At 40.5% G+C, this 23,308-nt stretch overlaps 1 protein-coding gene across 1 annotated transcript; it reads right to left on the bottom strand.

Annotated features, from left to right (window-relative positions):
* Positions 1-2,780: 2,780 nt before the first annotated feature.
* Positions 2,781-5,047, bottom strand: dlx2b (distal-less homeobox 2b). The gene is made up of 3 exons (XM_036564866.1): positions 4,570-5,047; positions 3,844-4,028; positions 2,781-3,225 (listed from the first exon to the last, which is right to left on the bottom strand). The coding sequence occupies exons 1-3, from the start codon at positions 4,886-4,888 to the stop codon at positions 2,896-2,898; spliced, it is 834 nt and encodes a 277-aa protein (XP_036420759.1). The 5' UTR covers positions 4,889-5,047; the 3' UTR covers positions 2,781-2,895.
* Between the last annotated feature and the right edge of the window lie 18,261 nt (positions 5,048-23,308).

Raw genomic sequence — 23,308 nt, 5'->3', positions numbered from 1 at the left:
TGCTGTAGTACTGTAGTGCTGTAGTTCTGTATGGAGTTCAGCTGGTTATTTCAGTGTTGTAGTGCTGTAGTACTGTAATATTGTAGTTCTTTATGGAGTTCAGCTGGTTATTTCAGTGCTGTAGTGCTGTAGTACTGTAGTGTTGTAGTTCTGTATGGAGTTCAGCTGGTTTTTTCAGTGCTGTAGTACTGTAGTACTGTAATATTGTAGTTCTGTATGGAGTTCAGCTGGTTATTTCAGTGTTGTAGTACTGTAGTGCTGTAGTTCTGTATGGAGTTCAGCTGGTTATTTCAGTGCTGTAGCACTGTAGTGTTGTAGTGCTGTATGGAGTTCAGCTGGTTATTTCAGTGTTGTAGTGCTTTAGTACTGTAATGCTGTATGGAGTGCAGCTGGTTATTTCAGTGCTGTAGTGCTGTAAACATGTAGTGCTGTAGTATTGCAGTGCTGTAGTGCTATACAGAGTACAGCTGGTTATTTCAGTACTGTAGTGTTGTAGTGCTGTATGGAGTTCAGCTGATTACTTCAGTGCTGTAGTGCTGTAGTACTGTAGTGCTGTAGTGCTGTATGGAGTTCAGCTGGTTATTTCAGTGCTGTAGTGCTGTAAACATGTAGTGCTGTAGTATTGCAGTGCTGTAGTGCTATACAGAGTACAGCTGGTTATTTCAGTACTGTAGTGTTGTAGTGCTGTATGGAGTTCAGCTGATTACTTCAGTGCTGTAGTGCTGTATGGAGTTCAGCCAGTTATTTCAGTGCTGTAGTGCTGTAGTACTGTAATATTGTAGTTCTGTATGGAGTTCAGCTGGTTATTTCAGTGTTGTAGTGCTGTAGTACTGTAGTGCTGTAGTTCTGTATGGAGTTCAGCTGGTTATTTCAGTGCTGTAGTGCTGTAGTACTGTAATATTGTAGTTCAGTATGGAGTTCAGCTGGTTATTTCAGTGTTGTAGTGCTGTAGTACTGTAGTGCTGTAGTTCTGTATGGAGTTCAGCTGGTTATTTCAGTGCTGTAGTGCTGTAGTACTGTAATATTGTAGTTCTGTATGGAGTTCAGCTGGTTATTTCAGTGTTGTAGTGCTGTAGTACTGTAGTGCTGTAGTTCTGTACGGAGTTCAGCTGGTTATTTCAGTGCTGTAGCGCTGTAGCACTGTAGTGTTGTAGTGCTGTATGGAGTTCAGCTGGTTATTTCAGTGTTGTAGTGCTGTATGGAGTTCAGCTGGTTATTTCAGTGTTGTAGTGCTGTATGGAGTTCAGCTGGTTATTTCAGCGCTGTTTCCGAGGCGCGCGCGCTCCCGGCGGTTTTTACGCTGGATTTTATTTATTTATATATATATGTTTTTTCTTCTCTTCTTCCTCTGCTCCAGCACTCATAAAGCGTGTGGGAGCGGCGCGGTGACTCCAGAGAGTCTGCAGGGGGAGGAGACACACCCTCAGCACAACTCACACACACACACACACACACACACACACACACACACACACATACACACACACACACACACACTCCACCCCACAACATCCCGCACGCGCCAGAAAATAAAGACCAACTCCAGTTCCAGTTACCCTCGAGCCCCAGCGTGGACTGAGTCTGCCTGTAACGCGCTGAACACCAGCGAACTTTTTCGTATCTGTAAATTCGCATGTTTTACAGTTATTCTTAGATTTGATCTTTAGTTTCTCTGCAGGATCTTATAGAAACACGTTCGTCAGTAATATCTAAGAGTTACATGCAATGATGTCAAAATTGAATGCACATGCTGGCACTGGCGCTGACGTCATTGTTTGCCCTCATTTGCCACCTTTTTCAATAAATAAGCATCAAACATAAACATAAATAATTCTTTTAATAAAAAAGACAGGAATAGCTTACTCTCTTAAAAATGTGCCACAAAGGGTTCTATCATAGAAGAACCATTATAGTTCCTTAAAGAACCATGTACCATGTACAGCCATGTACAATCACATTGTAAATGACGTGTGAGTGTGAAGAACCTTCACATAATGCAAAGTTGAAGGCTACTTCCTAGAGCATTTACATTATATGAGGTTCTTTAAACTTTAAAAAGGTTCTTCACACTCACAGGTCTCATTTACAAAAATGTTCCTTTTAAGAAACATCCATTAAAAGGTTCTTTAAACCCATTCTGGCACATTTATTTTCAAGAGTGGAGGAACCGGAAGAGAATATTATTGGTTGCATATGAAAAACCCCAATTTTGAACATTACAGTATTCATTCCTCATATTTAGAACGTGAGTTGTTTTTAGACAAAATCCAGGTTCACATCAAAATTCCTTTTTTTGTCGTTTTATTTTGAGTACAGGTTGTAAAAACAGCATGACAGATCCCTCTCCAGGCCTAATATAACGTAAGAAAATGTAGGCCTATGATGTTCGTAAAAAGTCTACCCGTTTCCTTCTTTTTTTCTCCTTTTTCTTTCTTTTTTTTTTAACTTGGCATGTGTGATATAAACAGTCCTGCGCACCACATGGACATGCCACTCCAGAAACGAACCAGAAAATGAACAACAAAACACAAAAACAAACAGCAAATAAATAAATAGAAAAATAATTTAATGTGCGTTGCATGTGTTGCACGTGCGCCCAAAAGTGGGCCACAAAAATGGCATAATAATAATAATAATAATAACAATAATAATAATAATAATAATAATAGTTTTCAAAATTCAAAGAAAATAAAGAAAACAAATTGAAAAGTTAAAAATTCAGCAGAATTCCAATTTACAATATTAAGAATAAAAAAATCTTGACAAAAATAATAGGGCTCCAGCAGCAGCGAGTGCTTGGACCCCTAATAATTGCGCATTTGGAAGTGAAGTGTAAAGTTTTGTCCATCCGCGCTTGTATCTGCGTACAAGTCCTTCACTGTCCCGCACCGGTGGTCAAAATAAAGCCCCCGCGCCCATGGCCTGGCTGGTCTGGTGCTGCGAGAGCGGCTGTAGGGGCTGTAAGTGCGTGTTCGTGCTGGAGTACCAGGGGTAGGTGCTGAGGAAGGCTGGAGCTGTGGTGTTGGGGGGCGCAGGCTCTGCGCTAGGGTCTCCGTCGCTTTGAGCCTGATGTGGGGGGAAATCCCAGGATGCCTGTGGTGGAGGAGGCGGCGAGGAGGCCGGAGGGGGGGAGTCACCCGAGGAAAGGTGCTGATCTGGGGGGATCTCCCCGTTTTTCCATAACTTTTTGAACTTGGAGCGGCGGTTTTGGAACCAGATTTTCACCTAGAGGAACGTTAAAAGGGGAGAGAAGAAAAATATGTGAGATGCGGTTGGAATCAGCGGTTTGGTGCATGTGAAAAAAGTGGAAAAGAAGCGGAGGTGGGTGGTAACTTGTTCCATTGACTCAGTTCCATGTGCTTAAACACGACTGTGATGGACGTTTCCGAGATTTCTAAAGAATTTACGCTTTTTACGCATTGTGTTCCTCCACGTTGACTTTGGGTTTGACTGCATTATGTTCTGCTGCCTCAGCATCTGGATGCACTGCTATGGCTTTTGAGCTTCAGTATTTCATGTCAGGGCAAAAAAACATCCGCAAAAATAAGAGAACACAGTCTAACAAACACCAGTTCCTGTGCTGATGAACGCTCAGCTGACAGACGCTCCACTGCAGTCCTTTTAAGTGTTTTTTGACCTGAGTACTTTTTTCCTTCCCTCAACTCGCTCTGACTTTTACTTCTACCTGAGTCATGGTCTCAGAGAGGCAGCGGCGCTCTTACTTCAGTCGGGCCGCCTAAAGTAAGAAGCTATTAGCACCAGTGGTGGTCTGGGTGGTCTAAAGGTGGATATTAAGGGTCTTGGACCCCACGTGGAGGAGTGGGAGTGTGCGCGCGCTCTCACCTGAGTCTGTGTGAGCCCCAGTGAGGCGGCCAGCTCGGCTCTCTCGGGCAGTGCCAGGTACTGGGTCTTCTGGAAGCGGCGCTGGAGCGCGGCCAGCTGGAAGCTCGAGTAGATGGTTCGCGGTTTCCGGACTTTCTTTGGCTTTCCGTTCACCATGCGCACCTCCGGCTCGCTCTCGTCTTTCTCTGACCAAATGCACACGTGGAATTTTCAGTCAGTCTCTCTCTCTCTCCCTCTCTCTCTCTCTCTCTCTCTCTCTCTATCTCATCTATATATATATATACATATATATATACATACATATTCATTAATATGTATGTATTCATCAAACATAAAGTTCATGTTTATATATATATATATATATATATATATATATATATATATATAATATATGTATACACATAAATAAAATGAAGTTAATGTCAATATTTTAGTTAAAAACTTTCAGTTGTCTATCTATCTATCTATCTATCTATCTATCTCTCTCTCTATACATATAAAAATATACATACATATATATATATATATATATATATATATATATATATATATATATATATATACAGAGAGAGAGAGAGAGAGAGAGAGAAAGAAACAGAGAGAGATATATAGATAGATAGATAGATAGATAGATAGATAGATAGATAGATAGATAGTAATTGAAGTTTATTGGTATTGTCTTGTTTAGACTGGCCATTGCTCTCCAGCGCACCCCCCTTACCTTACCTGGCTCCGTCGGAGTGGGTGAAGAGCTGGTTCCGTAGGTTCCGTAAGCTCCGTATGAAGAGCCCAGGCCCATGTCATACGCCTTTGGGCTGTAGTGGACGTTGCCCACTCCTGCGGGGTGGTAGGAGTAGGAGGTGAGGGGCGCGTAGGCTGCTGAGGCGCAGTGTCCAGACTGAGGGACGCTGTAAAAGGCGCCGTCACTGCCCGAGGACGCCGCTAACGTGGCCGTGTCCTGCGCCTTGTGCACGCTGCTGAAAGTGCTGGAGGTAATGTGGTTCGTGTGCATATCCGAGCCGAGGCTGTCCAGAACCGCGGTCATCCTGGGTGGGCTTGGAGTGGACAATTGTGTATTAAAGCGCGAGACTGCAACCCGATCGGTTCTGCGTTCGACGTGTGTGAGTGGACCCAAACTCTTCCTCGTGCACTAAACTTGCCAGCTATTTTGGTGATGAGTCTGTGGAGGTAGTTCACTGGAGTCCTTCCTGAAGTCTACTCTACTCTCTCTCGAGCTGGAGCTGTCTCCGCGAGGGCTGGTGGGCGGGGAATGTGACGCAATGTGGAGGGCAGGAACCAATGAGTACGCAGGCAGTCTTGTCTCAAGAAATCCTCTGGCAGTGGCTCAGTGTGTCCTACTATAGACTACTGTTCACACACACTACATCCAAAAGTTTTGTGGACACCTGCTGGTTCAGCGTTCCCTCTGAATTCAAAGAGTCAATGAGTTTTCAGCCTGCTGCAGTATCAGCCTCTACTCCTCTGAGAAGGCTTTACACTAGATGTTGGAGCATTGCTGTGAGGATTTGACTGCATTCGGCCACAAGAGCATTAGTGAGGTCAGGTATTGATGTTGGATGATCGGTTCTGGATCACTCCAACTCATCCCAAAGGTATTGGATGGAGCTCCATCACTCCAGAGAACACAGTTCCACTGCTCCACAGCCCATGTGCCAACCTTAGGTTCATGTGCAGCTGCTCCCGAGCATCCTATTCTATTGGTCAGTGCTTTTCTATGGAGATTGTATGAACACCTGTTTCAGCAATGTGTGACCTTATATTAAATTCACTAATAAGGAAGGGTGTCTGGATTCTTTTGGACATGCAGTGTTCAGTACTGTGCAAAGGTCAGATAGCATTTATTCAATTTCCAGTCAAAAAGGCCACTAAGTAAAAGTTATTCATTTTTAGGAGATCAAAAAATCTCAACGTAGTTTGAAATATGATCGAAAGATACAGAGAAAATGGGACTCCTAACAACCACCCGGAAGACCTGGTAGACCACCAACACTGTCCCAAACAGATAAACAGCACTTAAAGCTTCTGTCCCTCCTTCCACTGTGAGACGACAACTCAACACTATGAGTCTGAAAGGATGTGTAGCTGTTAAGAAGCTCTTACTGAGAAAAGGACACAGACTCATCAAACAAAGAAGCTGCTGGTGGTCTCAGAACAAGGGACTGACCACCCCAGAGTCCAGACCTCAACATCACGGAATGTGTTTGAGACTCTGCATCTGCAGATTTCTTTGAAAAACTTAAAGCAAGTCTCCTGAAAAGAATGGAAGCTGTGATAAAGGTAAAGAGTGGAAGCACTAAGTGCTGGACAAAATATTGTAATTATTTGTTGTGGCTTCTTTGTAATTTTCTGTTAAATTGAAGTTTTCTGCTTTTTTCCCTGATGCTGAAAAATGAACAACATCTCTTCATCTCAGACTTTTGCATAGCACTGTATGTCATTCATGGCCACATGAATATTTGCTTGAATATGTGAATTATGAAGTGTGAAGTTCAGATTTCTGTCATATTTAAGCAGCACATGAAGTGGAGAACAAGCTGATCAACAAAAGGTGAAATAAAAAACATTATACACTCTCAGAAATGAAGGTAGTAAACTGTCACTGGGTCAGGACCCCTCTTGTCACTGGGGTTTTCCCCTCAAGGGTTCATCTCAGTAACTAGTCAGGAAACATAATTGTACCATAATCTTTTGAAATGATATTTTTTAAGTTGTACTGACTCCACACACCCTGTCTCGTCTCCAGGCTTTTTATTTCATTGTTCCGTTTTAAAACATTAGGCTATGAAAAGGTAAAAATACTTTTCACCAGGAAAAAGCTTATTTAAAGTACACAAAGGACCACTGTTGTGCCTTTGAGGGAACGTGTACATTGTTTGTACAAAAAATGTACCTGCATAGCACCTTTATTTCTAACAGTGTAGTATTAGGTAGTGTGTACTGGCCTAGTTGGATTCAGGTAGGCGACTCTGGTCCATCAGATGATCTTATAAAAGACACTTTATTCCAGTTTTAGCTGATGTTTACTAGTGGGTTCTCTAAATGAGGAAAAGGCAATCATGTAAATAGGCTTATTAATAAGTCATTTTTATTGAGAAATTGTTTTTAAAACATGGCTTTATCATCAAGGGCCTACTAATTGTTTCCTAGACTACCAAACACACTGGACCTGGTGTCCCATGCCTGTAAGAACACTGTTTTGCATCTAACAGCCAGCTTTTGTCTAGGTTTTTATGTGTATTACTAAGACTAGGGCTGAATTACTCCTCAGTTAAGCAACCCACTGTCATACCATGATGATAATGAAGCAAAAAGTGCATAAATGTTCAATGGAAACGTCTATCAGATGACATAAACCTACGTCTTCAGGCATTAATCTTTGTTTGATCTGTCGCTTAGATCTGTAGTGACTCAGGAAACTGGATTACTCAGTTGTTGACAGCAGAATGCTGATTGTTATCTCTTAAGTTTAGCCTATATGTTAATCTGTCATCCACATTTGCTGCTACAATTCATGGATGACTACCGGACGAAAACACAAACATGGGCAAGATTTCTCAGTTTAGCCAGACGACTTAAGCCAAAAATCAAGCCTGTTCAGTAGCCGAATGGGAGAAGAGGTGTGGGACAGTTCTCTGTTTCCATGCAGCAGTTTTCCAGGAATTAAGTAATCCATCTTACTGAGACTAAGCTTAGACATCCTGCTTTATCTCCACCCATTCAAGTTTAAAGAAATCCTCCAACAGTGGTACAGTATGACATACTGTAGACTAGAGGTGGCCAATATGATGATATTTTATTGTTATCTTGATAAATTTTGTTATCATGTTATACCAACATGCTTTTCTGAGTTCTAATTACTACTTAAAGAATACTGACCAACTGCATTTTCATTAAAAAAGAATGTCCATGTTGTTGTGTAATGTATATCGTGAACATATCTGTAAGTATTATCATGATATGATATTTTTGCCATGTCACCCATCCCAACTATAGACTATTCCTCATATGTCATTCACTGCCTCATGGATATTTTTCCAGATAACTGAATTGTAAGTGAGAACTTTATTCTAAGCATCATACAAAGTGGAGAACCTTTTGGTCAACAAAAGACGAAATATAGTTTTATTATTATTACAGTTTAGTATCAAGTCGAGTGGATTCAGATGGGCTATTCTATCAGAAATTCCATCAAGAACGTCTCACATATTTGCTCTGATTTATGCGTTCTAAGGCATAAAACTTGATTGCACAAAGAATGTGCAAAGAGGAAAAGCTGAGCAACAATATGTGAAATAGAAGTATTAATTGCTATTTATTAAAAGTGAATTCCCCCAACTTTTCACAATGTCACTGATTTTTAAATCGTTAAACAAAGTCATTCAGAGTGGTTTGATGCGAAAGGCTCTATTCTAGAGAAACTCACAGACTCAGAATTGTTGGTGTCAGAACAGTGGTGGTGATAGGAACCAGACATCGAAAGTGTTTAATGCCTCTAAAAGCTCCCTCACAGAAATCTGTTGCATGAAGTGGTTCCAAGTACACTGTCTGATGTCTGATACATTGTTTTTGAGATTAGGTTTTGGCCTAAAACATATATTCTTAAATGCATTCATGGTGGAGATGCAAGGCAAGGCTTATTTTTTGGTTTACCACCACTTACCATTATCAAAATTACATGTAAAAACTCAGAAGGTGTGTAGGTTGACTGGTCATTTTGGATAGTGAATAATGGCTGTATTTGTGTTGTAGACATCATGTGCTATTTTTCACATCACAAGCAAAGTTAAGTTGGTAAGTGTTTCTACAATCAACCATTTCACATCAAACCACTCTGAAAGACTTTGTTCACATTTAATCCTGTGAATTATGAAGAATGTTTGAACAATCGGTTAAAGTCCACTTTAAATCTAAGGCAGACTAAGATTCTGGACCATCAGTAGATAGGACATACTTTTAGAAACTCTTGTTTACTTCATGTTCATTAGAGTATCCCGTCTGTAGATGGGTTATTTAAATGTAACGTCATTTTTAGTGGCACAATGAATAACAAAATGGCTTCATCATTCAGAGACAATGGTATGCATGTCCCATATGACCACCCCCTAGAAGTGGGATTGTATGGGGCTCTTAAGGGGCTCTTGTTTGACATTGCATTCCTTCGTGATGATTTTGTGTTCCCTTGCAATGACTTTGCCTTGTCTCGCAATGATTTTGGAATGTCTCATAATGATTTTGCGTTCCTTCACACTGATTTTTCTTTTCTCGCAATAATTTTGCATTCCCTCACAATGATTTTGCATTCTCTCGCAATAATTTTGCATTCCCTCACAATGGTTTTGCATTCTCTCTCAATAGTTTTGCATTCCCTCGCAATAATTTTCTGTTCTTTCACAATGATTTTGCATTGTCTTGCAATAATTTTGCATTCCCTCACAATGATTTTGCATTCTCTCACAATAATTTTGCATTCCCTCACAATGATTTTGCATTCTCTCGCAATAATTTTGCATTCTCTCACAATGATTTTGCATTCTCTCGCAATAATTTTGAATTCCCTCGCAATAATTTTCTGTTCTTTCACAATGATTTTGCATTGTCTTGCAATAATTTTGCATTCCCTCACAATGATTTTGCATTCTCTCACAATGATTTTGCATTCTCTCACAATAATTTTGCATTCCCTCACAATGATTTTGCATTCTCTCGCAATAATTTTGAATTCCCTCGCAATAATTTTCTGTTCTTTCACAATGATTTTGCATTCTCTCGTAATAATTTTGCATTGTCTCACAATAATTTTGCATCCCCTTGCAATGATTTTGCATTCTCTCGCAATAATTTTGCATTCTCTCACAATGATTTTGCATTCTCTCACAATAATTTTGCATTCTCTCACAATGATTTTGCATTCTCTCGCAATAATTTTGCATTCTCTCACAATGATTTTGCATTCTCTCACAATAATTTTGCATCCCCTTGCAATGATTTTGCATTCCCTCACAATGATTTTGCATTCCCTCACAATAATTTTGCATTCCCTCACAATGATTTTGCATTCTCTCACAATGATTTTGCATTCTCTTGCAGTATTTTTGCATCCCCTTGCAATACAACAAAAAATATTCTTTCGCAAAAATATTGCAAAAGAATGTAATCCCCTTCCAGATATTTCTTTTCACAATGGCACTTTAGGGCCTCAGTAGGACTGAGATCCACCCATTCCTTTCAAATATTTTATCACCAATAAAATGAGAGACATTCAGTACAAATTACTGCATAGAATGTTTCCTTCTGAACATTTCTAAAAGATCTTTAAAAAAGAGGGATTCATTTTGTGATGCTGGTGTAGAAACTGTGAATTGAATACCCTGTTATCTTTAGGAATCCTTGTGATTCCTCTTTATTTTACAAGGGTGTATTATTATTATTAATATTATTATTATTATTATTATTATTATTATTAGTAGTAGTAGTAGTAGTAGTAGTAGTATGTATTGATTGAAGTTTCATATTCACAAAAGCAAATGTAACAACAAACGACTTCTTTTCCTTCTTTATTATTTGAACAAAAAAAATAAATTATATATACATAGTATTTCTGCTTTAACCACCACTTAAAACTCCGTGATTTTAAAGCATTTACCTCACTGTAAATGATCTTAACTATGCACTGCCACTCTTTACTTTTCTTTAATTTACACTATCGTGTCTATTCCACTGTTTACGCGCGGAGCAAGATTTGTGCACATCGTTCAAAAATGAATAATAATTATTTAAAAAGGCAAAACAACATAAAGAGGTCGAGATCCACTGTTTTGGGTCCCTCTCCGCTGTTGGAAGGCGGGTATGGTCGAACGCGGGGCGCCACCTACCGCTGAGACCCGCGTACTGCGGCCTCTCGGAGCTGGCAGCACATCGCAGCGCGCTAAACTGAAGCACAGACGGCGCCAGTCTCCTCTCCTCAGCGCCTCAGGTGAGCTGAGCAAAACAGCAATTATTCTCCCGGTAAACACCGGGGATAAAACGCAGCTCACAGCCACCTGATGCCCCGTCGCGCCAAACGCCTCTCGCACTCTCAGAAAGCCGCATCAGCCTGGACAAAGTGGCAATTTTCTCTGAACCTTCAGTCAGCTCGGCTGAGGTCGAGAGACTGCACGCTCTAATTTCAGACTAGTCCAGCAGTAAGCTAGGCCAGGCCGAGGCCTGCCAGCCTCCTGCCTGTTTTCCTCCCCACGTAAAACGCCAGCGTTTTAGTTCTGAAGGAGATTTTACTCGAGCCTGTGTGAGGACAGTCAGCCCACACTGTTATTTTAGCTCCATGAAAGTCTCAGATGGCTGAAAACACTCTGCTGAGCTAGTCTGAAGTGGGGGGGGCACATTTTTACAAGCTCTTTACTCCTGAGTACTGGAGGACCAGGTTTGTTGTGACTGTATGTCACACTGAGGTTCACCTTCAGGTGTGAGTCAGGTGTGTTGGAGCAGGTAAGCATGAAACTGAAGTGCAAGTGGACTCGGAAATGAGACCACCAAGGACCTCTGGGTGGAGGGGGCCCTCAAGGGACCTGGGCCAAAAGTTTGTGCAGTAAATATTTACGAAGTTTTAGTAATTTGTGTCATAATTAAATGAACACTGGAAAACTAAACATGCTGAGTATACGCTTAAAAAAAGATGGTTCTTCGGGTTCTTTAGTAAAGAAAATGGTTCTATATAGAACGATGAGCACACAGAGAACCCTTTGCATGATTAAAGGGTTCTTTGTGTTGTAAAAGTTCTTCAGACTGAGGGAGAATGTGCTGTAGATGTTCTATATAGCACCAAAAAAGGGTTCTTCTATTGTTACCAGATCATCATCGTAACAATAGAAGAATCCTTTTTTGGTGCTATATAAAGCTTTTTGTAAAAAGGTTCTACATAGAACCATCTACAGCACATTCTCCATCAATTTGAAGAAGTATTTAATGATGCAAAGAACCCTTTAATCATGCGAAGGGTTCTTTGGGTGTTCATGGTTGCCTATAGAACCGTTTTCTTGGAAGAACTATCATTTTAACAGTGTTTGGAAACTTGTTCCCAGCAGGTAGAGCAGAAAAAATAGCTTGTTTTTTTCTTTCGTTTTCAGGACAGTGTGTCAAAATATTGACTTACTTTTTGAAATAATGATGCATTTTCTGTAAATATTGACTTAGTGTTTCAAAAATAATGACTTATTCTGTTGAAATATTGGCTTAGTGTTTTAAAATAATGACTAATTCTCGTAAAATATTGATTTTGACATATTCTGTCACAATACTGAGTTTTTAAACATCTATAAATAATTATTTACAAGAACTCAAGGAAACTGTGTGGAGTAGGTCAGTTCTAGTCTCAGTGTAAGTGAGCTGGGGCTGCTGGGAGTCGATTCCAAAAGAATCAGTTCCTCAAGTCCAGTCATTCAGGATGAAACTTTGAACTTGATTCCATGCTGAGAAGTTCAAACTTGCCCAGAGTGAGATATTCTGCTTTCACTGTCCAGTCAGCCTGTATGAAACATGCTTTTTCACAATATCAGCACAGCTGGTCCAGCAGTAAAATGTAAAACTACAGGCGGAAAGTTGTCACTGTAACGTTCTATGAAAAGTGTGCTATTTGAGTGCACAACATCTGATGTAATGTGTAAAGAAAGTTAATACATGTTTTTCAAGCTTATAAATAATAATTCAAAGTTCATCATTCAATGTAGGAAAAAAGTTTTATTGATAAAAAAAAGTTTTATTCATTTTTTAAGAATACAGGCATTCTTTTACATGGTTGTATAGACAGCCATTGAAGTTTCATTTCAATAACTAATTAAAAGTTTAACATCAAAAGTTGAATCCCATTCTCAAATGTATATCTGATTCCACATTAACACAAAATGTATTAACCAAATATAAAATATATTTTTTTAACAATAATTTATCTGCGTCCCTCAGTTTTGCTTCCCACCCCATCACGCCAACATAATTACTCATAAACGTAATGTTCTGTCTCATTAAATGACACGGTGAAGAACAAGTGACATTATTTAAGGCTTTAGGGGAGCCCAGTAGAAAAGCTGGTCAGTTCTGTGTGCTTATTTAACACTGATAAGTCATGTATGCATATTGTAGGGTCTGCCACAGGCCGTGCTGCCTAGGGGGAGCTTAGGGCGAGTGGCCACGCAAAGGGGCTCTCGGAGAATGCCACACTCCTAGTTTGAAAGGGACAACTGTTGTGGTTGTTGTAGCTGGTCGTGTTTAGTCTAATCGTGTTTGTGTATTGAATTGTGTCCGAGGAGGGTGGTCTTGTGTGTTTGTCTACCTCCTCATATGTGAGATGATCAACAAACTTGGAGGCAAGCGGCTAAGAAGACATCGCGCAAAGGAAGCCACCGAGCACTCCAGATGCACAACAAGATGCTGTTCTGCATGTGGGAGGAGCCGGTATCTGGGAAGCGTGTGTGGCAGGTGCTGGTGCCGCGCAGCCTGAAGAAGACAGGGCTGGGCGCAGTGCGTGCAGCGGCTGGTGTGGGGCTGAAGAGGCTGCGGCAGAGGTTATACTGGCCAGGCTGCTGCTCCGATATGAAGCTGTACATTTCTGTGAGCAGCGCATGGCAAAGACAGGACTGCTGCAGCAGTCGCATGCCCTGCACGGGTCTCTTTGCTCTGGTGCATAGATGAAGAGGAGGCTCACAGAGCTGGTATACATTGACCGCCTTTGGCAGAGGAGGGCAGCACACTCGGAGCGGCACTGCTGCACCAAAGACATGGCCCTGAGAGAGGACTGAGGAACCCCGCGACACTTGTACTAGCTGGGATGGTAGACAGACCGGGACTCCATGTGCCCCAGGGACTATTTCGGGCTGTGTGATGGCTGACCCTTGTAGGGGGGGGCTGTGTGGGTGTTTGCCACAGGCCGCACTGCCATGTTCAGGGGGAATGTCCATGCAAAGTGGCTCTCACAGCACACCACACTCCTGGTTTGAAAGGGACAACTGTAGTGGTTGTTGTTGGTTATTTGTAGTGTTATTGTGCTTGCTTATTAAATTGTGTCCAAGGAAGGTGGGCTTGTGTGCTTGTGTTTGTCCACCCTCCTCGTGTGTCATGTTGTGTTGGAGTAGTAATGGGCTGGACATTTTTTGCTGCTGTTGAAGTGCTTGTTTAATAAATAAAAGAGCGTTTGCCTGTATATGCAATGTTTTCCGCATCTTCTTCTGTGCCAATGGTACAATATAGAAGTAAATATTTTCAGTAACATATTAGCAATTTTGTTGTAAGTGTTCTACATGATTAATGACTCAGTTCTGCTGAGTACCGTTTGGGCTAAATCAGTTGTAAGGACGTGGCTACGCTAGGAAGCAAAGCCAGGACTATTTTTGTAAACAAACAAATGAAATCTGTTAGCAGACATAATGTGAAAATCAACAATGGAGATCATGTTGGTCATGGTGGATTAATTTGATGCTACTTCACAGGGAATCGCCTACAGCAGCAGCTAGCAACATGTCCGATTGCTAATGCTAATGTGCTAATGTAAGTGCAGGTGGCAAATGTTTTCCTGACTGGCCTGTTGCTCCCTTGCTGAGCTATTTATTTTGAGCTCACTTTCTGTCGTCCTCTCAGCTCCACCCTTCTCTCCTCTTGTCTGTTTTGCAAAGTTGCCATCACAAATCAGACTGTTAGGCTAGCTGGCTAACAAAGCTAGCTTGCCAGCTAGTTCTGCTGCATGTCATTGTTTATTATGTGTTTACCGCTTATTACGTGCGAACCATTTATGGTGTTATTTTAAAAAGTTATTTTAGTCCAATCGCGTGATGGACTGTAGGGCAGGGAGGGTTTGTTTGTGGCTGTGTCTGAAATGTAATAAACGCTGCCTACTCAGGCAGTATTCTAAGGCAGGAAGGCACCCAGTCACGCAGAGGTTCCTCAGTTTGGCCTTTTTTTGAAGGCAGTGGCAGTATCCTTCACTGCCTTAACTACATGCCCCATAATGTGTCAGTGCTGATGTGGTTAGGGCAAAAATGCTAAATGACACTAATCTTAGCTAACATGTTAGTTAACATGTTTCTTTTAGTACTTTATTTTGTCATTTTAGAACAAATACAGCAGCTCTTTGTTAAGTTTGTTTTATGTTCTGCTGAAAGTGTCTGTTTGCAAACATATTTCAAGCTAAGATAAGCTAATGCTTAGGTAGCCTAGCCAAAAAAATCCAGCAAAATATTGGTCCTTTTTTAAGCATTAGAGCTTCTTTCTTTGAGGTGAATATTCAATTTATGTAAAACAACACATTTTGTTGTTTGGATGTAAAAAGCTAAGTTTGCTAGCCTTTTTAAATGCTTTTTTTCTGTGTAAAAGATGCTAATAAAGAGGCTAACAGTAATACAGCTAAATGTTAGCGGTAAGCTGTCAGTTTCTTGGCAACATCATGACGTATCGCTGCCTTGAAGTGTTTCTAAAATGCAATTCGTTGCAGGTAGCCTACCTTCATCACAAGGCTGCATTCTTATGAGACCACACAGGCAGCAAGGCATAGACATTAGACACAGCTGCCTTCAGTTTCAGACAGTCCTCGTTTAGTTCATCTTTGCAACTGGCCAGAAACTATCCGGGTCAAAAGTAATTAGTGTCATAACTAAATGAATACTGGCAAATTAAATATGTTGAGTATGTAAGTTTACTCCTGTTTTACTCTCTGATAAAATGGCAAAGATATACGCCATTTTTAAACCCCATATTTCAGTAAGTCTACCCCAAACTATATTTCAGTTTGCAGGAACTGAAATTCAAAGAAATTTTGTGAAAACGGTGCAGGAAAACACTTTGGCTCACATATTAAATAGAACTTTTTCAATGCCTGCCGCACTGCCTGTCACAAAATAAAGCCAAATATCACAACCCATAGAATTTATAAGTGTGCATAGCATAAGCCTCTCACCACCCACAGTACCCTGATAGGATACACATGAATGCCTAGTTTTGATCAGTGACTGTAGTTTCCTCAAAAGACGGTAATTAAAAGACAGTCAGTCCAAGAGTGCGTTACATACACAGTTTTACATTTCAGTACACTCTCTAACATTCATTTACTGGGGGGACAGGGGGGCGTTTCTGTATCAAAATCGATGCCTTCCTAATACAGGCTAAGACCAATCATAGCACATGAGATGTTTACAGCTACTTGACCTACATGGCAGAGAAGCAGACATTCAGTTGTGAGTTCAAATGCCTTCCTCTGTGAATGTACCATGTCATTAGCAAGGCACAGTACCTGCATAGCCTTGTATGTCATACAAGTCTGTCTCAAATGCATTCCACTAAACCTAGTGCCCTTAAGGACTTTTGCTCTATATGTCTGCACATTGTTAACATCTTCCAACAGACTTAGAAGAATACCTGCGGCACACTTTGGGGCAGGCCCACATTGTACAACTTATGCAGTTGTTCTGGGAACTGGAATACAGTGACATTGTTCATCTGGAGTCACAGATTGCTGGGATAGGAAATTTAGGCCATGTTTAAAGGAGACTTCCACTGATTTTTCAAATTTTCTACATAATTCAATCGTTAAGACATAAACAAACAGCCAGTCAGTGGTTTGATGTGAAATGTGACATTTTACAGAAACTTACCAAGTCAAAATTGTTCACGGTGGTGAAATAAACTTAAAATGTGAAGTTTGTAATGCCTCTAACAGTCTCAAAGAAAAGCATTACAGAAATGGTTATGGATGTGCTGCGTGTTGTCTGAGACATTGTTTTATAATAGTTTTGAGAGCAGATTTTGGCCTAAAACACAGATTTTTTAAGTCGGTTCATGCTTAAGAAGAGGTTCATGCAGGCCGTCATGAGGCAGAATAGTCCCCAAAGAAAACATTATTACATTACAACATATAAAAACTCAGAACACTTGTTGGTCATTTTGGATAGTGAATAAAATGGCTATATTTCCTTTGTAGACATTGTGACCTCTGGTTCCTATCAGCACCACTGTAAAGAAAGTTGTGAAGTTTCTTATCAGAGCATCATTTCACATCAAACTGCTCTGAATGACTGTCTGAATGACATCCCACTGACTGAATTATGCCTACATTTTGAAAAAATACCAGAACCCATAAGAATGTCTGGAGGACATGACACCAGCAGATGGCAGTATTGTCTATCTGTTGGATTCCATGTGCAATTTTGGAACCATCTGATCCAGAGCCATGTTGTTTAATGTGAATCCCACTGTTATCCATTGTAAGAGAAACCACAAAACTGATCCTGGATCAGTTTACAAGAGGTCTACCAAATTACTCACCTCCACAATGACTAAGCTGCTCCTTTAGATTACAGGGAGGGCTTATTTTCAGGAGAATTGCTGATGTAGCCTAGACTACATCATGCTTGTTTGTTGGTCGACTGAGACATGTCTGGACATTGTGATGGCTCACTCTAAAACAGTATGCAGTGTATTTACACTAACAAACATGTACGCATAATAGACCTTTCTGCTTTACAACAGTATTGCTAGGCTGTAATGTGTGAATTGTGGTGTTTTGACAGTTTGAGTTCAGCGCAATAACAACATCTAGGCTACGCAAGCCACACAGGAGCCAGCTGTAGCCAAAGATCTCCAAATAAAGTGAAACGAGCAGGCAAAATGAATACTTGCACGTGGATTCCTGGAATAGTTCAAAGGTAGCGCATCTTTGCCTCTATCATGGCTACACCTGGCTTTCATCAGTATAAATACCAATACTATAAAAAAGAAGAGGCACAGCAGCTTGCCAGGCCTGCTGCAGTCTAAGGATAGCTATTTCAAACCGAACGAGAACGACATAGAGAAAGTAGGCTATGCTTTTTCTGTCCTATCTTTCTCTTAATGGCCTTTTTTTTTATTTTTGGCTTTATTGGATGGATGCCCCTCAGGATGCCCCTGAGACAGCACTGCTTATAACTTCAGCGAAAATGGATGGGGTTTAAACTGCTGTAGGCTGAGTAGGTGGCTGTAAATGCAATGTTTATTGTGACATCATAAAACCAGTAAACTTGAAATGGGAATCTGAGTTTTCCATATATGGACCAAATAGAATTACTGGTACATTCATGAAATGGTATCAAAGTTTGCAAAGCACTTCAAATTCTTTGTTTCTAGAAAAATGTTAGTTTTTTTTCCTTTACAGGGGCGTTTTAAGCCATATTTCAGCAATCTCGGCAGAGAAAGAGGTTAAATACCACCAACAGAAGCAGACACAAAAGGAGCCTATTGAGATACACAAGTATTCAGGACAAGACAGTAAATAGATCTGAACAAAACAATGTAACTGTACACCATACTGAGACCCTTTAACTGCACTCCAACAACCTGGCATTTTGCATTTTTTTTTATATCAAACATTAATAATTAAACAGTAAGGGCATGTCCTGAGCAGGAATTTCACTGCTCATGTCTGAAGCCGCGTATTCTTTCTGAATGAGTCATCATTCATATCTGCATTCATACCCTTCGATTAAGTGTCCGTTTCCTGTAGGTGTGAACTCCCAGAGGATGAATGGAGAAGGAGTTGCCTGCCAATCTCTGTTGTTTGTGATGGATAAGTCATTGTACTGAACAGTCATAACCCCCGTTTCCTGTGCTTGTGTTGGTTCCTCAGCGGGCCGATTTAGCCTGTCTGACATGAGAACACGACGTCCTTCCGTTTGATCTACAGTCCAGTTCTTACCTAATGAATAAGAGAAGGCGGCGAGCTTTAATGTGCCACTAGGTTGGCATGTCTACACTATCAAGGTAGAAAATAGTACAATGTGGGTTTCTTCTACAGCAAAAAATCTCATTTAAACATTTTCTCCCTTAGCCCAAGTTGATCAGCCAAGACATGTTTGGCATCTGAAGTTTGCACTTTAGCTAATGTAGCTAGCAAGTAATGGAAGCTGATACCCACTGATTTGCATCATACAAACTGTGTGTCTAAATCATCAAACATGTTCATCTCAAATAGACTTGCTTATGTGGTTTCTGACACTGTATGACATAATGTTGTCTATAAAAATGGACAAAACCAGGTTATATAGCCAAAAACAGTCATTATCAGCCATTTTGTAGTCCATACTTTTATGTTATCTGTACATTTGTCCCTTTTTATAGATTACAGTACAGTAACCACATAAACAAGCGTAACATAGGTCACTTATAGGAGCATTCTGGTCTAAAACTAGAATTGAATACATTATTTGTCATGTTAAGTAATATTCTGTAGCACAGGATTGCATCCCTTCACCTCACACAATTCAGCAGAATTCATGATTTTGTATCCTTTTTGTTTTTTCGTCCATCAGTGTCATCACTACAATACCCAGCATGCTTTATTCATCACACAACCGTTGGTAATGCCCCCCTATGGTGACAGAAATCCACTTATGTGTCACTGCTGTAGAGGCTAACAAATGTAGTCGTGACATTTGGCTTCCTACCAGTAATGTCAGCTATCTGGCCCACCTCTAAAAATCTACCCCAATGAATTTAGTGTCTCCCACCTTCAATATACGTCATCTCAAGGGGGGCTCTCTAGTCTTTAACCAATTTCTGCGGCACCACTACAGGATGCGAGTGGGCATGTTTACAACACACGTAGCGATGGTCACATCTGTCATTTTGGCCGGAGTTCATTTTTAATAGCTGGACAGGGTTGGAGGCGAGTGTGTGATGTTTTGGGTTTGCGGTTTGCACAGTGCTAAATGGTGTCTGTAAGCTTCCATTACTTTTTAGCTACATTAGCCTCATGGCTCCTGTGTAAAACTAAAGAAGCAAACTTCAGACACCAAACATGTCTTGGCTGATCTTCTTCTATGTTTGTGTGAGGGGGAATTTATCTATAACTAGATTTTTTGCCAAACTCTTCTTCAAGCAATTTAAATGTTCTCCTCACTCTCATTTTCATCAGTTTTGATCTCTCTCTCTTTTTCTTTCTCCTTTTCTCTCAGTCTTTGTGATGTGGCTAGCACACCTGCGTGTGTGTGTGTGTGGGTGTGTGTGTGGGTGTGTGTGTGTGTGTGTGTGTGTGTCAGCGCTTTTAGGCATATCATTTCCAGATGAGATAAAATCAGTCCTTCTCAAGTTCCTACTGCCGTCATTCTTCAGGGAGGCACTAGCAGGGCCTCCATGTGTCTTTCACTGTATTTCATATTATACTAAAGCTTATGCTAAGTGCTACTGTCTACTACTGTTTACTGTATGTGCTGCGATGTGTGGTTTGTTGCATTTCCTTATTTTCCACTGTTTATAATAAAGTACTATATTTGCTATATTGGAAGGGTTGCTATATGTTATTATTCTATATCTAGCATATCATTTCTGTCCAACAAAAAAACTCTTTCTATTTACTTTTATGCATCATTTGAGCACAGCAGACCTTTGAATTGTGTCAAAATGTCACGATAAATTGACCAAAAAGAAATGGTCAGAAATTACACTGGTAAAAAATCCCATTACATTCACTTTACATTGACTGAGAACATCTCCACCTTCTCCTGTAAAGTGACCATTTTGGAGGAAAAAAGTGAAACGTGATGATATGCTGAGTGTTAATGTCTGCTATATTTGCTACATTGAAAGGTTTCTGTACTATATGTTAATTGTTGCTGTTTACACTATTGACATAGCTATGGGGGGTGTCCTAAGGGGGCCTAAACTCTCTCATTTGCTTAAAAAATGGCAATGAAATTTCACAAAATGTAGTTTGTCTTATAATACAGGATGAACCCAAAGGCAGTGAGTTCATGTATTTTCATGCAGGGCTGCTTGCCATCATAGGTTGCGTACCATTGCGGTTTGGCACCAATTCAACAGAAAGGCATGGGTGCTGCTTTTTTGTATCAAAGTCAACATGTAAACTCAGTATTAGAATGCTTGGCTGTTTCTGAAGACTGTGGGAACTTAGCTGAGCTGTGATAGTTCTTGGTAAAGAAAACAAAGTTCAATACTGTGAAAAAAAAATGATGAGATGGTCTTTAATCATTCTGCCCAGATATCTACACCTAAGTCCTGTGGTGAGTTAGCCACTGTAGCCTTTAGCCACTGTAGTGTGGGGTCAACTAGGTAGTAAAATGCGAGGCCAGCAGTCATGTTTTATGTTTAAAATGACATTTTTCATCTTTCTGGTTGTAGTAGCTACACTGACAAAGGCTAGTTGGTGGATGTCATCCTCACTACAGCTAATGTTGCCTATGCCAGTGGTTTACACGCTGAAAATTGGTTGTATATGGATAAAAGACAGTACAACAGCCCAATTGTGTCTTTCAGTTTTCATACTTTTGTTGATGTAGGGTCTGGGTTCGATTCCCAGCTGGGGTGACCCGGGTCCTTTCTGTGTGGAGTTTCCTCTGGGTACTCCGGTTTCCTCCCACAGTCCAAAGACATGCAGTCAGGTCAATTGGACATGCTAACTTGCCCCTAGGTGTGAGTGTGTGTGTGTATGTGTATGTCTGTCTGTCTGCCCTGCGATGGACTGGCAACCTGTCCAGGATGTATCCTGCCTTCTGCCCAAAGACAGCTGGGATAGGCTCCAGCACCCCACCGCGACCCAGAAGGATAAACGGTTTAGATGATATGTGTTGCTGTAATATATTTTATTCAACACAGTCTCATGATGGCACATTCATAGGAATGTTGGGGTAGTGTTAGCGCTAGCAGTTCATATCAGGCAACAAAACATCAGCTAAATGTTTCTGACTCTAAACAGCTGCTAGAACGTCACTATGGCTACATCACATCTGTGAGCACCTGCGCAAGTGTTTTAGTTACTCAATCAGCAGATTTTTTGCAGATTTGTAGGAGCTTGTGAGGAACAGCCTTAAGGTTGGGTGGGAAGAGGGAACAGTGAGGTGTGTATGAGTGTGAGAGGGTGGGCCGTGTGTGTGGGTGTGTGTTGGAACAGGTAACAGAGTTTGAGTGTTGAAATTCTTTTTTATTGCTAGTTCTAACAAGTCATTGCTCCGAAATCACTGCACAGAAAACATGCACTTTAAACAACAAGCATTATCGAGTGTTAAACTGTGCGTACGCAAATAAGTCCGGATGTGAAGTATATATATTAAAGCATAAAAAGCACAAATAGCCCAATAAATAAACAATTACATAAAGATGTTTTCATAACAGAGTGGCAGAAGTGATGAAGGCTAAGGTTTGTTTATTATTTATTAAAATCAGGTTGAGTTCAGGAAAGAAAAATCTAAAAAGAGATTCAATATCCTTCTAGTTTCTTCTAGACAAAGCGGACTTGTGCTTAAGTCTCTCCTGCAGCTCAGATATTTCTCCTGAAAAAAGACCTCAGTAATCTCACACATATCTCCTCTTCAGTTTTACTAGAGATCGCAGTATCTTCCCACATTGTGATCAGACTTGCCGAGATACTTTTTTGTGTGACTGAGCTCTCATCTCTCCTTTGATTACCGTTAAGTCTCCAGAGCCATTAAAGAGAAACTTCTGGGGACTAAAATCAACCAATCATGTCTTTATTTACAATGAGTAGGACCAATTTCGTTAGAAAAAACATCGCTCCAGGCCTTCTGGAAGTCCTAGATACATCACTGACTGTGAATGGGCGCGGTCGCCTAACCGACGGGGTTCAGTCAGAAATGGAAAACAGCAGGAGCAGCTCTATACCAGGACTGAAAACTGTAAAACTGCTAAATACAAGATACAATATATGTCCGTTACAAGCATCAAATAAAACATGGAATGTTTTTTACAAGCTTCAAAAGCCTGTGTTTAATCTAGAATGGGCCAAAAATGTTTGCATCAATCACCATTAGCTCAGCACTAACATACTCCTAGAATCCAATAGTGGTGCTAGCAGAAATTAGCATTGTTGTAGAGGTGTTTCTTCCTTGTTTTTGACTGAGCTTTAACATTTATGGCCCAAATGGAAGGCCTATAAAAAAGTGTCTTGAAAATCTTTCAAGCTTTCAATAAGCAGTCAGTATGTACAGCATGTATTTGACCAGCCAATACTTGTTTGGAGTCCAAATTTTGCTTCTTCTGTTTAGAACCAGAGCTATTCAGCTAGCATTGCTAAGAAACACTAGAACTCAATAGTCACCCAAATAGCCCTGTTTCTGTAAAAATACATTACCAAAACTTTCAGCCTGCTCAAACTGCATCCTAGCCTTTAGACTTGCTGATGTGGTCTAGACTACAGTATGACTTACTATGAAATAACTATGAAAATGAATACAACTTACAAACTGTGGGTCAAAATAAAACTTTCCAGACAACATCAGGGCTGGTGTTCACAAAGCAGGACTGAGTTTGGATCAGGTTTATTGTCACAAATACTGACTGTAGATCAGCAGTTCTACTCCTGAGGTGGTTTGTGAATACAGACTGTGTTGTCTAAACTGGCTGCTTGTAGTTTTGTTCATTTTTGTAGTTCACAGTAAGTCATTCTGTGCTCTAACCCCCATGAGCA

This window comes from Colossoma macropomum, unplaced genomic scaffold, assembly GCF_904425465.1.
Source record: "Colossoma macropomum unplaced genomic scaffold, Colossoma_macropomum, whole genome shotgun sequence".
Lineage (NCBI taxonomy): Eukaryota > Metazoa > Chordata > Actinopteri > Characiformes > Serrasalmidae > Colossoma > Colossoma macropomum.
This window is presented reverse-complemented; position numbering and strand designations above follow the sequence as displayed.